We start from the raw sequence: 15,961 nt of genomic DNA on the forward strand, positions 1-15,961 counted from the left end.
GTGAGATACCAAATGATGACTTGTAAAAACAACTGAACTTCATAAAACAAACACAATTAGATCTTTCACACTTGTGCATCTTAAATTAAACATACATTGAACACAAATCAATCTATGAAAAACGAAATATAGAAACAAATGGACAGCGAAGAATCCAGTTTTGAAGATACAGAGAAATTAACATCTACAAGCAGCCTAGAAAACGGAATCAAACAGAGAAATGAAGTAAAGCTGCAGCACCACACCAGGGAACTCCATCTGTGGCTGCTTCAGATCAGAACAAACTTTAATGCTGCTTCAATAGTGACAGTTATTAAGTGGTACATGCTTCCATTCTTCAAGAGTGTGATTTGTAGAGTTAGACAAAGCTTTTAGTCCTCTACCTCTCCACTTGTTCCAGCAGCTGCTTCATCATCAAGACCACTTTTCCTCACCTAGAGCATCAGTTTTTATGTATCACAAAAACGAAGAGAGGGATTTTGATATATGTTGAGTCTAGAAAAAATAATAATTGAAATTGAACTGACCAAACAAACAAAAAATGGGTTTTCATTTAGGAAAAAGGAAATAAACAAGATGAATACAAAAAGCAATAGGGCATGAAAATTAAAAGCAGGAAATAGAATATGCACCCAACAAAATAAAAGATTATAACAAAAAAGGTACAAGAGACGGTATTTTTTTTATGTTACCTGAATCTTTTGGCCATTAAGATATATATCTTTTACATGAGCAATCTTGTTCCAGTCTTCACCTGTTCTTGGTTTGCATCTTTCAGCCAATTTAGGACAGCCTTCAATCTTCAACTGTGTTAGGGCAGTAAGGCGACGCATCTTCTCTGGCAAAGCTGCTAAGTTATCGCAACGTTCAATCTGCAGTTGTCTTAATGCAGTGAGGTGACCCATTCCCTCAGGTAGAGCTAAGAGTTCTGAGCAGTCTTTAATCACAAGTGTGTCAAGGGATGTGAGACTTAGTGACTCTGACAATGCTCTAAAGTTTTCACAATTGTCAATCGACAAGTAAAGCAGATTGTTAGAAGTAGGTACTTGAAATAGCCACCTGGGCAAAATCTCCAGCTTTGGTAACTCAGAAATGTACAAATTTCGTAGGCTTCCAAATCCTTGAATGTTGCCTTCCTTTTCCCCATTCCTATTCCCCAAATCAAGACTTTCACAATCTCCTATTATCAAGTTCTCTAATGCAGGTAGGTGTTTCGGCAAAGACGATAGACGTGGACATTCCGCAATTATCAATGTTCTAAGAGCAGTAAAGCTTCGCATCCCTTCCATAAGAGATTCCAAATTAGGACATACCCCAATGAATAAAATCTGAAGAGAGTTGAAGCATCTCCCCCCTACATCTCTTTCTTTGTGGGGAAAAGCCATTTGTTGTGTTTTTACAAACAAATGCCTTAAACTCATCATCTTCCCAACATCTCTTGGCAATTCTTAAAGTGAATCACATCCAAGTAGATTCAATGTTTGCAAATGGTGCAATTTGCAAATAGAATTCGGGAGTCTCTTGATGCTTTCATTCCCGCATAGGTTCAAACATCTGAGGTGCTTGAGATTACAAATGGAATTTGGTAGTTCCTCGAAGCTCAAATCTGGTACACTCAGCACTCACGTATTTAAATCTTAAGAGGCAAGTAATGACAAATGATTCACATTCTGGCCCAACATCACTATCTCCAAATAAAATGGTTCTTACATTGTTCAGCTTCCCAAAGAATCTTGAAATTGTCTCTTCTTCCTTTATTTCATGAGTTTCCAAAATTGAAACATGTCGAACTTTTGTAGAAATGTTTTCACTATCAAAATTTAACATGCTACACTCAGGTTGTGCCACCAATAACGCAAGATCATGTACAAGATCATGCATTTTGAAACTATAAAAGAATCCCGGAATATCTTCCTCGACATCTTGAAAGAATGATTTTTGTAATAATTCATCAATGTATCGATGGCCAATATCTTCCATCTCTTCGTTTTGTTCTGATGGTCGAATCAAGCCTTGCCCCATCCACATTTCAATCAAAGTAATGTTAAGGAATTCAAAATCTTTTGGATAAAGGGAACAAAATGCAAAACATTGCTTTAAATCAAATGGCAATTCATCGTAGCTTAGTTTCAATGCGGGCAAAACATCATCTTTCTTTTGCTCTAGTTTCCAAATTTCGCTATCTCGCACTCTCAACCAATCTTTTTCCTCTGCCTTTAAATAAAGCAAGCCACCCAAAGTTCTTACCGCCAGAGGGAGGCCTTTGCATTTTTTGACAATATCCTTCCCAATCCCCACAAGTCTTGGATATTGTTTATCTCGACCATCCTTGAATGCACATGTAATAAATAGAGACAAACACTCCTCATCAGAAAGACCCTTTAATTCATACATGGGACAAGTACCCATGACGAAGGCTACCAATTTATCACGTGTGGTGACAATTATTTTACTTCCCTTAGCACCACCATCTAGCAAGGCTTTTAACTCAAGCCATTTATCTCGATTCTTACTCCACACGTCATCTAAGATAAGTAAGAATTTTTTATCATCTAATTCATTTCTAAGAAGACGTGCCAACTCATCCATGGGTAAATCATCACATTTGCCATGAGTGGCAGAAGTAATGATTTCTTTTATTAACCTTTTAACATCAAACTCATCTGACACACAAACCCACATTATTTTCTGAAAATGAGCTACTACTCTCCCATCATTATATACTAATTTGGCCAGAGTAGTCTTGCCAAGACCACCGATTCCAACCAAGGGAAGAACAGAAACATTTTCCTCATCGCTTGATTGCATCAGAAGCTGTATAATATTTTCTTTATCATCATCCCTTCCGATGACATCGGAAGCACGCACAAAGGAGTAGTTCTCCCTCTTCCTATTCAGGACAGGCACAGGCACATTGACACCCATTTTCTTGAGATTAAATTTATCCGCATCAGCTGCGACCTTATCTAATCTCTCTCTAATCTCCTTCATCTTATTACCCATCTTAAAGCTGGAAAAGAAATGGCGTACCTTTCTTTTAATGCATCCCTCACTCACTACTACCCGCTGCAAAGAGTCATACTCAAATTCATCAAGCACATCTTCTGCATCATAAAAGCAATCCTTGAGCTTCCCGAGCCAATCAGTGAGCTGATGGTTGTTGACTTGCTGCTCCTCCGCATCCAAGAGCACGGCTCTGACAGTGGATAAGGTGGCCTTGATATTTTCCAGCTCGCTGTAGACACCCCCTGCAAGGCAGACTTGCTCGACAACAAGGGAGGTGGCCTTCCCCAGAAGCTTATCAGCAATGTTAAATGCAAAGGATTCAGCCATGTTATGATATCAAGAAGGATCAAGGAATAGGAAAGAGTTGAGGAGAAAGTGGAACTAGGTCGAGGGTCTTGTGAAGAGTTATGAAATAATCAACCATGACTTCAAGTATATATTGAAAAAGCAACGAAAAGGGTTTAGGATTTGGAGTGAATGCAGCTAACATTCTTCTTTATTCCTTGCACCATCCTTACTCATTCCTTCAAATAGAGTAAATGCTTTCTTCTTTGGAAGCCATAGAAACTTTTCTTTCATTGAAGAAACAAAATTTATCCTATTCTACCATCTTCATATTAATTTGATATATATATATATATATATATATATATATATATATATATATATATATATATATATATATATATATATATATATATATTAATTAATTAATTAATTTTTTAAACTCATTTAAAAACAACTGAAGAAGAAACTTTAATTTAATGAAACATATTTGCAATAAAAAAAAGTCATATTTTTATGTTTTACATGTAATATATATTAGGACGATAATAAGCCTCTTAAATTATCTACTTATTTCAATGAAAAATAAAAAAACTTAAACACATGTTTACTAAAATTTGTGCAAGAGATAATCAAGGTTATGTTTGTTGGTTCTTAGAAAACGTTAAAGAAAATAATTTTATCATATTTAGTTTCACTATGAAAAATTTAACAAAAAAAATTATAATTAAAATTAATTAAAAACTTATGTATTTTCAGATTATTTAATGTTTATGTAGGAAATGATATAAGTAAAATAAATTTGAAGAATCATATAAAAATAATTTATTAATTTTATATATTTAGTTTTTTACTTTTTCTTTTCTTCCATTTTTTCAATCTATTTATTTTCATCCGCATTTTTCCTTAAATTTTCCAAAAACCAAATATAATCTAAATTAATAATAATAATAATAATAATAATAATAATAATAATAATAATAATAATAATAATGGAATTGCTTTAAAAAAATCTTGATACTTACTAGTCTCTTTCCTTCCATTTCATTTGTTAAAAAATTGGGTAAATATGCCATTGAAGAATGGAATGGAATGAAATTTGTAAAGCTTCCCATGAAATAAGCTCATTTCATATCTATCACAATTGGAACACAAGGTTACGTATAAAAGTGCTAACCCCTACTCCATACTTTGCTTAATTTATGGTACTACAAATTTAATTTTTTTTTTGTGAAAATGAAGTTAAGGAATTTGTAGGAAAATATATATATGTTATTCAATGGATTAACTTGATACTTAATGGATGCTTAATAAAATTTAATACTTATTATTTAATGACTTAAATTGATTTTAAGTTAAATTATTTTGAAGTTGTTGACTTAAAACATATTTCTTATTTTTTACTTTAAGTATTAAGGTTGTTTGGTAAAATTAATTTAATATTTATTCTAAATCATTAAATTAACATATTTACTCTCATTAATTTTAATCAATATTTTTATTTTTATTAATCTTAAACAATAAATTTATTTGTTAAAGATTCATATTTAAAGTATTATAAATATATAAGATAACTATAACAATATTCATTATAAAATATGAGTTATGAATGTAAAGTTATACTTGTAAAATATATTCTTACCAAACATGGGTAAAATAAATAAAAAAGATTTGAGATTAAAAATAAGTTAAATATTTTAACTTAATACTTAAAGTTATTTTTTACTTTAAGTTATGATATTAAATTATTTTATCAAATATGTTTAATCTACTTCATAACTTAAATTAAGTTATTCAATAATATTAAGTCTAAGTTGATTTACCAAACACCCTCTTACTAGTCCCTCTCCTTCCATCATAATTTCAATTAATAAACATGCTACTAAAGAATGGAATGAAATAATATTGGCTTCATCTCACCAAACAACTTTACTACATAAAATAAGTTTATTCCATGTTTGTTATCAAGATACTAACCCCCACTTTATACCTTGCTTAATTTTCGACCATACAAATTAAAATTCTTTTTGAACAATTCATTAAATTGCCTAATAAGCTTATGTTATTAAATATGTTGGCTTAATACTTACTAAGCTCTCTTGTTCCATTTTCAATTAGTAAACCTGTTGTTGAAGAATGGAACAAAATGGAATGACATTTACTTCTTCTACATAAAACAAGTTCATGATTCCATGCCTACCACAATTCCAAAGAACAAGGAAAGGTATAAAGTTGCTAACTCCTATCTTATACCTTAATTTATGACAATACAAAATAAGGTTCTTTATAAAAGTAAAGTTGATGTAATTGCCTTCAAACACACACCATTATATATATTGGCTTGATGGTTAGTAGATCTTCTCCTTCCATTCTACTTTCAATTAGTAAACATGTCATTGAAGAAAAGAATTCTTGTTGCATGACCTTTGGGGCTTGGTCTACTATTTGGTGGCTTTAACAATATCATATGGTAATTGTTCAAACTTGAAAAAGCTTTGTCTTAATAGTCAATAATATATGAGTTGAATTTCTTATCCAAGGGTCATGAGGGAAGCTTATGTGCAATGAATGAGACAGGAGCATTCAATAAAGATAGGTCCATTTGGATTTTCCTAGATTGTATCCAAGTGAGCAGTGTTATACTATTCGCTCAAGGTGTCGAGTAGGTCAAACCAACTTCTCTAAGTATTCGTACCTCAAATAATAGAATGATATTTATTTCCTCTACATGATAATATCATGTTTACTTTATTCAAAATAAATGAAATGAAAGCAAGTTATTCTACTTCCTTTGCATTCTGATTTTTTACTTCATTTTTAATGTAATTATGGAATTAGAATAAGAGTTTATTTAACAGTGATTTTATGAAGTATTTCTAATATTTTTAACACTTAAAAATTATATATTATTTAAATGTTAAAAACGTTTTTTAAAATCGTTATCAAACACACTATAAATGTAGGCTCTACCTAATTTTGAGGAAACCTATTCCTACACAACAGAGAATGGGCCCTCAAGCTACCCAAATAAGTCAAATCTCCTTCTTGCATAAATCAAGATCTAGAATCTTTTTACTAAATTAGTATATTTATCTTAAATTGACATGATGACATATTAATTATATTAAATTTAGACATTAATTAATATATAATATTAAAAATTAATATTTAAAAAGGCAAAGTTCACTTTTACCTTAAATGCCACAATTTTGGAATTATTTTTTCATTTTTTATCTTAAGTGTGATAGTTTTAGAGTTATATTTCATGAAATATTTTTTTTTTTTAAATTACAGTATTCGTGAAAAAAGGCCCCCGGCCGGATATCTTTTGGGATTCTTCGTCCTCTGACGTGTCCCCTTGTTTTGGCCGGGGTTCATTGATAGAGAATCAAATCACTCCTTCAAACCCTCTTGATAAAGGCCCCGGTTTGATCTGTTTTGACTTTGACATAAGAGGTCAGTTGCAAGCCGCAGCCCATTTGTCAAAAATGGGCCTAGGTTATGGGATCTGGTACTTTCCAGAAGCATCCAGGCCCATTACCATATATATATAAATATATATAGGAGGTGTCTTTTTTACTCAGGTGTTTGACAATGTTTTGGAATATAGTTTTTGAAAATAATTTTTAGACACAGTTTTCAATTAATTTTAGAAACAAAATTTAAAAAAAAAAACTTAAACGTGAATAATAGTGATCTTACAATTTTAATAGACATGTAACAATTTTTAAAAATTAATTTTTTTTTCACTTTCAACCTCTATGATTGAGCAAACACGAACAAAATCTAGACTTTCGGACAAAAATATAAATGATAAGAAAAAACATGGGATAAAGAAATAAATTAATGAATCAAAATATAAAATAATAAGACATAATCAGGCCTAAATGCATATTACAACCTAACCTAATTGACTACACTTTTCAATAATCTAATCCATAGGTATAATATTGAACTCATTTTCTCGATAAAAATAAATTATGTAATTATATTACAACAATTATTCCTACCCACTAAATTTGCACTAAGAGCCTTATATAACAAATGTCTTTTAACTCTAAATCTTCCTTTTAAGATTTTATGTTGAAATTGATGGACAAAATCTTAGCACAAACATATAAATAAATTAAATAAATAAATAATGGATAGAAATCACATAAATGTTTAACACTTCAATTTATTTAATATTTAGATATAATTTAAAATTTAAATTGATATAAAAAAAATGGTTTAATAACTGAATTACATTTTTTTAAATTATTTACCCTAAGAAAAAGGAAAAATATAAATACTTTATTGCTAACTATGAATATTATTTGAGAAAATAAATATTAATTTCGCCATTATTTATTTATTTATTTATTTATTTATTTATTTATTTTTCGTAACTATTTCAATTTTCTTTCTCTTAAAATTATGTCTGATCGGCCGAGAAGCTGCTTCGGTGTTTTTCCTTCTGATTTTGGACTGACGCGTTTGTCCTCCGGAGCTGCTCTGTTCTCCTCAGCTATCCCTTTTCTTCTTCTTCTTCTGCTGAAATTGAGCATCTCCGAATGCCCACCACGAAGAGTAGTCTCAGTCTCAAGAAGCTTTCTTCAATCCGAAACCTATGTAAGTTCCCATACTTCTGTTGGTTTTTTTCTTTCCGCAGCAAAACGACTCTAAGCCCATATGAAAGCGACGCTCCAATTCCTGATCAGATCTTCAAATCGGCTTCCCAAATGGGTTCTTACAAATCAGGCGATTCCACTTTCTATTCTCTCATTGAAAACTATGCCAATTCCGGCGACTTTGGGACTTTGTTTCAGGTTTTCGATCGAATGAAGCGCGAGCGCAGGGTGTTTATTGAAAAGAACTTCATTTTAGTGTTTAGGGCTTATGGGAAAGCCCACTTACCTGAGAAAGCCATCGAGTTGTTTGGTAGAATGGTGGATGAGTTTCAATGTAGGCGAACTGTTCGATCATTTAATTCGGTTCTTAATGTTATAATACAAGAGGGTCTTTTTCACCGAGCTTTGGAGTTTTATGAATGTGGGGTTGGTGGGAAGACGAATATTTCCCCCAATGTGCTTAGTTTTAATTTGGTTATTAAAGCTATGTGTAAATTAGGATTGGTTGATAGAGCCATTGAAGTGTTCAGAGAAATGGCCATTCAGAAATGTGAACCCGATGTGTTCACTTACTGTACTTTGATGGATGGGTTGTGTAAGGAGGATAGGATTGATGAGGCGGTTTTGCTGCTGGATGAGATGCAAATCGAAGGTTGCTTCCCAAGCTCAGTGACATTTAATGTGTTGATTAATGGGTTGTGCAAGAAGGGGGACATGGTCCGTGTGACAAAGCTTGTGGATAATATGTTCCTCAAAGGGTGTGTTCCAAATGAAGTGACTTACAATACGATTATCAATGGCTTGTGTCTCAAGGGGAAGTTGGACAAGGCGGTTAGTCTTTTGGATCGAATGGTCGCAAGTAAATGTGTGCCTAATGATGTTACCTATGGAACACTCATCAATGGACTCGTTAAGCAAGGAAGATCTGTTGATGGAGTCCATTTATTGAGTTCTTTGGAGGAAAGAGGGCATCATGCGAATGAATATGCATATTCAACCCTTATTAGTGGGTTGTTTAAGGAGGAAAAGTCCGAAGAGGCTATGGGATTGTGGAAGAAGATGGTGGAAAAAGGATGCCAACCCAATATTGTTGTTTATAGTGCTCTAATAGATGGTTTGTGTAGAGAAGGAAAATTAGATGAAGCCAAGGAAATTCTTTGTGAGATGGTGAATAAGGGTTGTACACCCAATGCTTTCACCTATAGTTCCTTGATAAAGGGTTTCTTTAAGACAGGTAATAGCCAAAAAGCAATTCGTGTGTGGAAAGAGATGGCCAAGAATAATTGTGTGCCTAATGAGATTTGTTATAGTGTACTCATCCATGGCCTATGTGAGGATGGGAAGCTGAGGGAGGCTATGATGATGTGGACACACATGTTGGGCCGTGGACTTAGACCTGATGTTGTGGCTTACAGTTCAATGATTCATGGCCTATGTAATGCTGGTTCAGTAGAAGTGGGTTTAAAGCTTTTCAATGAGATGCTCTGTCAGGAGTCTGATTCTCAGCCAGATGTAGTCACTTATAACATACTTCTCAGAGCTTTGTGTAAGCAGAATAGCATCTCTCATGCCATTGATCTTCTAAACAGTATGTTGGATCGAGGTTGCAATCCTGACTTAATTACGTGTAATATTTTCTTGAACGCTTTGAGAGAGAAGCTGAACCCACCTCAAGATGGGAGAGAATTCCTAGATGAGCTTGTGGTCCGGCTACATAAGCGGCAGAGAATTGTAGGTGCTGCCAAAATTATAGAAGTGATGCTGCAAAAGTTTCTTCCTCCAAACGCCTCCACTTGGGAAAGGATTATTCCGGAACTTTGCAAACCTAAGAAGGTTCAAGCAATCATTGATAAGTGTTGGAGCAGCCTATTTTTCTAATTTCATGAGCCAGACTTTCAGTTGTGGTAATATTCTCTCTGATGACTTTATTCTTATACCATTAAAACTATTAACAGACAAGACTAGCGACTAAATTTCTGCTACAAAGCAAATAAAAAATTAAAATAATAAAATATATCTAAACTGCTGCTGATTTAAATTTAAAGAAATATGAATGTGAAGATACATGTAAAGCATGCAACTATAAACTTGATTAAGCAAATAGAAAGAAGGATTTAATTTTTTGACTTCCTTTCTCTCTTTTTTTTTTAAAAACAGAAAGACAGATGTTTTACTGCACATACACACTATGGTTTGGTGAGATGGTGTCCATTCTTAGGAAAAAAATGAAGAAAATAATCAGATGAGATGATGAAGCACTTGTCAGTAAGCACAACAATGGGAATTAGGGTATGCAATTTGTGTTGTCACTACCATCATATTGAAGGGATGACAGAATTATAACATTTCAATACAGGTAAGAAGCATTTTCACCGCCCTATATATTTTATCTGTGAATAAGTCAATTTTAGGCATTCTAGAGAAATGAATGATGCATCATTTTGTAAGAGGTTGTTTACATGGCACCCGTAAATGAAACAATTTCATGTTTTTTCCTGAATAATCACCCTGTACACGAGACACATTCCAATTGCTATATAAAATGAAATGTTAATGATTTCATTTACATTTAATTTTTAAATGTCCCCTAAAAACTTATATTGATATAATGTATATGATATGATTATGGAATGTGTAACATAAAATATTTCTTAGGCAATGATGCATATCATTAATAAGTATCTCTGTGTCTTACAGTACATATAAGATACACAACTGTAAAAAATTGATACACAATATTAAACATAAACACGTTTGACTATTTTCAGTAGTTTTCACTAAAAATCAAGTTTGAAAATTATTTTCTTAGAAATGCTTATTATATTAATTCTTTAGAGTTTGTGAGAAGGAGTTGAAGAGAGGGAATAATTCTACTTGGTTATCCAAGATGGTAAGAGGGAGGGGAGTCTAAGTTTGCATCTGATCTTACATGAAAATGCTACACTTGTGTTGGTAAAGACACATAGAAAATTGAAGTTTATTTGTAATTGTTATTCTTTTGAATATTAGAGAGATGTTATTTGAGTAATTTGAATGTTAACCTTGAGGAGAGTCAGAGACAATGAATGTGTGCTTTGGCTTAATATGTTTTTCTTATACTTTTTATATTTTGAATGTTGCTTTTCCTTCAGGGAACAAAATGATATGAATTTAGATAGTTATAACTTTGAAAATGACATATAAACACACATAGACACACAGATATCAACAGTCTAACAATTATATATTTATACTTGTATATGATCACACTTTCCTTTTTGGTGTATTTGCTTAGGAACTTATAGGCACTTGAAACTTCTGATATAATAACATTTATTAGCAGCAGATTATCTCGAAATAAGAATTGTCGTTAAAAATTCAAAAAATTTATTTTGTGGATTTTATGTTGAATATGTTTATTAAAATGTCATATTTTGTTAAATTGATTTCAATGAGACACTAGCATTCAATGTGTTTACATTTTTTATCTTGACCAATATTTACCTCTTGTATGCTTACTATCTTCTATGAATTGGTTATGTAATTTTTTTTTTTTTGATAGGCAAAATTTTGTCCCCATTGGGACTTGAACTTGGAACCTTCCACAAACCCTCCCCATCCCTTTACCACTTGAGCTAGGCCTCAAGGGTTTTCATTAATTGGTTATGTATTGCTTTATACTTATTCTTGCAATGCATATGTGGTCACATAGTATACACAATTTTTTTAATATTTATTTTTAATTATGTAAAGGAAGGAAAATATTAATACATAATATGAAATGATACTCACAAGGAAAAAAAGTGCGACAATGCCTCTTAATGTTCTGGAATTGTGTTTCTCATCAACTAAGAGTGTCATCATTGTTGTCCTTGTTTCTCAATTCTTTTGAGGTCAGCATGCTATCTCATGAGAAAAGGTAAGTTTGCTATCTTCCTATCTGAAATACTGGAGGGAGTCCAAAGGGCTATGAGATTTGGGAAGAATGGTTGATTATTTGAAAGAAGCCAAACCAAGTTTGTTGGGTTTCAGGCTTTACTGATTTGAGTTGAGTAGATTGATTATGTCAGTGAAATTTCTACCGCACATGTCTATAAAGCACATATTTTATTGAGGGGCTACACAACTACTGATGCACAAGTCTAAATTGTAGATAGGTAGTTTAGTTTTGCTGGTTTCATTGGTGGGGAATTGGGTGCTTTTTTTTTTGGGTACCTCTTGTATATCTCATATGTAAATAAGGCACACCCCCTTTTTGTTATGGGCTTTATATCATAGTTTTTTGTTTGCCAATGAAAAAAATTTATATATTGATGTACAGCCTGGTAGGAGTGGTTGTCATTGAGAACATGAATCTTTTCCATTCTTGAGAGCTCTATTTTGCACCACATCCCAATCACAATGGTAATCTTTTGGAAGCCAACCTATGAAATCTTCAATGAAGATTTTTTTTTTTTTTTGACTGAGAAAATGACTTCACTCGTGTTTTTATGTCTTTCATGCCAAAGTGAACCAGTTTCCTGATCAATTGTTCTATTTCACTGTCCAAAACCCCTATATAGCTAAGAATTCCCAAGAGTGGAATCAACTATCAATAATGAGGCCTCAATATTATCATTATGTGAATCCAGATTAGAAGGAATTTAAATCTTAGAACCAGCTCCTTCCAGGCTGGGGTTCCCAAAAAACAAGTTCCTATGGGAATAAATATGTTTTCTTGTATTGTATTAGAAACAAATATTGTCAAGATATTAATTTGAAAAACTTAACTACTCTTTTTTATAGGAAAGCTGCAAATGTATTGATTAGAGGGAAGATGTGAATAACAAAAGCATATAAGAAAAGGGCAGATTTGGAGTCCTGCCCTCAGAAGAAGGAAAACAGAAAGAGCAAAATTATAAACAATCTTAATCCCCAAAAGCTTGATAAGGGAACACATAATTCCCAACAAAAAACGTCATTAGACTGAGCTCCCTTTTTGGCTAAACTTGTCACCAAATTCATTAGTTGATGTAGGCTTCTGGTTATAGAAAACCACCATATTCCTTATTAATCCTTAATTTTGTTGATCTATTAACTAAAATGCCAAGAACTTCTCCAATCAGATAAGACCCAAAGCATGAGGATAAAAGAATCTTCCTTTACAATAAAATGCAGAAAATTTCCATGATCTCACACACCCTCAAAAAGAGGCTGAAATGTTAAATTTCAGTCTATTATCATTCTCATGTCATTATTATCTGCCAGTTGTAATATCCTTCTAAGATGCACAGATTCTCACTTCCAATATTCATAGGATTGATCCCTCTTTCCATTACATTGTAACAAATAGATGAGTTTTTCCAGTTACTACTGTTACAGTTGGAATAACTTCATTACTCCAGATCACTAATTTGAGGAGCTTGTCGTGTACTAGTTTGAAACAGATGCAGAAAGAATTCTGAAGAAGGATTCTTTAACAGTGGAAGATGAGGGAATTCAAAGATTCAAGGCCCTGTTTTTCCCATGTCTCCATCATTAAACTTCAAGGATTCTGGCTTTTGTTGTTGATGGGCCACATCATAAGTTGCATGGAGACCAAAGAAAACATAGTAAACCAGCATTAAAACGGTGCAGACACCGAATCTTATGAAAGCCTTAGACTCCAGAGATCCCATGAGAAAGAGATTTGTTGCAATCGACAAGGATGGAAGCCATGGAACAAGTGGAACCCCCCAAACCTTTGGCGTCCTCTGCTGGGGCAGAAACACTGAGATCCCTGCAGTCCCCAGGACCCAGAGAGGAATGGTGATTGCATAACCAACCCAACCATTGGGATTCAATCCCCAGTAAGCTGAAGTCCCCATGGAGGAAGCAACAATTATCAGCAAGAAAATTACTAGCTTCAAGAGGTTGATACGTGGAGTAACCCCTGTCACATAGTATCTCCTCACAAGAAGTGCTACTGCCATCATCATGAAGACGAAGAGTGTGCTCACAGATAACAAGCTTGCCAAGACATCCAAGCTTGAAAAGAAAGCGATGAGGGCACTTGAAATGACAATCAAGAGTGTAGCATTTATAGGGGTTCCTGTTTTTGGGTGCACCAGAGCAAACCATGGAGGGATCATGTGGGCTCGTGCGATATGAGTAACATATCGTGCCTGTCCAAGTGCCCCAACCAGAAGAACAGTGGTCATCCCCTTCAGGGCACCCAGAGCTACCAGGTACTTGGCCCACTTCATACCCACACTTTGAAATGCAAGAGAGTAAGCTGCTTGTCTGTCAATGTCCCTGTAGTCCTGCATCATACTGAGCGCAAGCGCCATTAAGCAATATATGACAGTGATGATTGACATTGATCCGAGCAATCCTAATGGTATATCTCTTGATGGGTTTTTTGTTTCTTCAGCCATGGTGGCGATATTGTCAAATCCTCCATAAGCAAAGTATACAATTGCAGCTGCTTGGAAGATCCCTTTAGCCCCGTAAGGCAAAAAGGGTGTCAAATTTGAAGGGTCAGCATTAGCAAACCCTGCAATGATAACAAACAAAATCACTACAGTATTTATAGCAGATGCGATCCAATTGAAGACTGAAGTCTTCCTGGTGCTGATCATAGCAAGCGTTGCAGCAATAGCCAGAACTGCAACAGCAATTGGGTCCAGCAGGTTGTATCCCTTTGTGAGATTTGTGTGGATTCTCAATGAGTTGGTGGGACGGTTCAGAAGGGTTGTGAAGTAAGAAGTCCAAGCCCTGGCAACTCCTGCACTTCCAACAATACTTTCAAGAAGTATATTACCAGCTGTTATGAATGCTGCAAAGTCTCCCAATTCTATTCTCAGGTACGCGAATGAGCCACCAGCTACTGGGATTTCTACTGCAAATTCCGTGTAGCAGAAAACAGAGAGCAGTGCTGAAACACCTGAAGCCACATAGGACAGGACTATGGCTGGTCCAGCATGGTCATGAGCTTCTTGGCCAGTAAGCACAAAGATACCAGCTCCAATGACTGAGCCAAACCCGAACCAGGTAAGATCCCACCACGTTAGGCAACGTTTCATGTCATTCTCACTTTGTTTACGCATCTCCCCAATCTCAATGGCATCTTCAGATCTGCTTGTGAGGCGGTCCTTGAACCGAAAACATGTTTGGGAAAGCGCTGAGCGGTAGCTGGCCCAGTTTTTGAATGACTCCTCTGGTAAGAAATCTTGTTTGCTCCATCTCCAATAGCCTCTTGGTTGGATCTCATCACCCACTTCTCCCATTGAACCCATCACTGCTTCTCTAATGGGTAATGAAGACAAGTGATGAATGCAAGACCCACTGCGGCTAGAAGCCTTTTTATGACTCAGGAATGTGATGTTTCTTCTGTAAGAGATATTACCTCTGAATAATTGAGCAATGAAGATGAGACTTTTTGAATTGTTGTGAATTTCTAGTTGGCTAGATACTAGAGATTGAGACAAGATAAACGCCTTATTTTCTATGGTTGGTGGGGGCACATGGCTTGGATGATGGCACAAAGACTAGTCAGATGACAGATGAGATGCAATATCTTATCGTAAAATCCTGGATCTCATTTCTTTTTTTCAGTTGAAAGTGAAGATACCCCCTTGGTTTTCTCATTATATTTGTCTTTTTCTACCAAAAATGAGGAGATTCCATGGTTTCTCTCCAAGCCTGCCTTCCCCTCCACACCAGAATGAAGGCGATATTGTGATAAGATATGGTAAATCATCCTCTGAGGTAAGAGTCCCGTGGCAATGCTTGGATGCAGTTTTGTCTTTTGTCTGATAATTTTTTAGAACAAGATTTTGGACAAAGTGGTTGTTGGCTTCTAGCTTGAGAAGTTAAATTTACAATTCAAGAGAATCGAGTGATTTTTTCTTCTTTTTAGAAGATTACTAATCATTCTAAAATTACTCAGGTATAGTCTAACCTAATTTGATGTAAATATTTCTCGATTTTAATAATTAAGATCTCTTTTTTGGAAAGTCCTTTTACATTTGTGACAAGTATATTTTTGGGAGAATTATCTTTTGGGGATAGATAACCCCTAAATTAACAAAAGGTCCAAATAACTTTTCAAATTGAGTTGA

The 15,961-nt window shown here is 34.2% G+C and overlaps 4 protein-coding genes across 6 annotated transcripts; 1 reads left to right on the plus strand and 3 right to left on the minus strand.

Annotated features, from left to right (window-relative positions):
- Positions 1–16: 16 nt before the first annotated feature.
- On the minus strand, positions 17–3,398 carry LOC104877428 (putative disease resistance protein RGA1). Its single transcript, XM_010651003.1, has 2 exons — positions 693–3,398; positions 17–434 (listed from the first exon to the last, which is right to left on the minus strand). The coding sequence occupies exon 1, from the start codon at positions 3,331–3,333 to the stop codon at positions 1,570–1,572; it is 1,764 nt and encodes a 587-aa protein (XP_010649305.1). The 5' UTR covers positions 3,334–3,398; the 3' UTR covers positions 17–434; positions 693–1,569.
- On the minus strand, positions 196–1,280 carry LOC100254419 (disease resistance protein RGA2-like). The gene is made up of 3 exons (XM_010652066.1): positions 693–1,280; positions 384–434; positions 196–264 (listed from the first exon to the last, which is right to left on the minus strand). The coding sequence occupies exons 1-3, from the start codon at positions 1,278–1,280 to the stop codon at positions 196–198; spliced, it is 708 nt and encodes a 235-aa protein (XP_010650368.1).
- A 4,269-nt stretch (positions 3,399–7,667) lies between the features above and the next one.
- LOC100249022 (pentatricopeptide repeat-containing protein At4g20090) lies at positions 7,668–15,175 on the plus strand. 3 transcript variants are annotated; one of them, XM_010650995.3, is made up of 3 exons: positions 7,668–7,902; positions 7,992–9,805; positions 10,059–15,175. In XM_010650995.3, the coding sequence occupies exons 1-2, from the start codon at positions 7,708–7,710 to the stop codon at positions 9,777–9,779; spliced, it is 1,983 nt and encodes a 660-aa protein (XP_010649297.1). In that variant the 5' UTR covers positions 7,668–7,707; the 3' UTR covers positions 9,780–9,805; positions 10,059–15,175. The 3 variants fall into 3 exon arrangements, with proteins under 3 accessions (XP_010649297.1, XP_010649304.1, XP_002275605.1); XM_010651002.3 differs by having other exon boundaries at positions 8,100–9,805; XM_002275569.4 differs by having other exon boundaries at positions 7,683–9,805.
- LOC100254353 (cationic amino acid transporter 5) lies at positions 13,155–15,136 on the minus strand. Its single transcript, XM_002273792.4, has one exon. It carries the CDS (start codon positions 15,134–15,136, stop codon positions 13,367–13,369), a length of 1,770 nt encoding a protein of 589 aa, XP_002273828.1. The 3' UTR covers positions 13,155–13,366.
- Positions 15,176–15,961: the final 786 nt, after the last annotated feature.

The sequence above is a fragment of the Vitis vinifera genome, chromosome 1 (assembly GCF_030704535.1).
Source record: "Vitis vinifera cultivar Pinot Noir 40024 chromosome 1, ASM3070453v1".
Lineage (NCBI taxonomy): Eukaryota > Viridiplantae > Streptophyta > Magnoliopsida > Vitales > Vitaceae > Vitis > Vitis vinifera.

Excerpts from the sequence above, each read along its gene's own strand:
- LOC100254419 (XM_010652066.1), bottom strand. The coding sequence starts at position 1,280 with ATGCGAAGCTTTACTGCTCTTAGAACATTGATAATTGCGGAATGTCCA. Across the intron at positions 435-692 it reads TTAATGGCCAAAAGATTCAG|GTGAGGAAAAGTGGTCTTGA; the intron begins GTAACATAAAAA and ends CTGATGCTCTAG. Across the intron at positions 265-383 it reads CTGCTGGAACAAGTGGAGAG|CCACAGATGGAGTTCCCTGG; the intron begins GTAGAGGACTAA and ends GATCTGAAGCAG.
- LOC104877428 (XM_010651003.1), bottom strand. The coding sequence starts at position 3,333 with ATGGCTGAATCCTTTGCATTTAACATTGCTGATAAGCTTCTGGGGAAG.
- LOC100249022 (XM_010650995.3), top strand. The coding sequence starts at position 7,708 with ATGTCTGATCGGCCGAGAAGCTGCTTCGGTGTTTTTCCTTCTGATTTT. Across the intron at positions 7,903-7,991 it reads TTCTTCAATCCGAAACCTAT|ATCTTCAAATCGGCTTCCCA; the intron begins GTAAGTTCCCAT and ends ATTCCTGATCAG.
- LOC100254353 (XM_002273792.4), bottom strand. The coding sequence starts at position 15,136 with ATGGGTTCAATGGGAGAAGTGGGTGATGAGATCCAACCAAGAGGCTAT.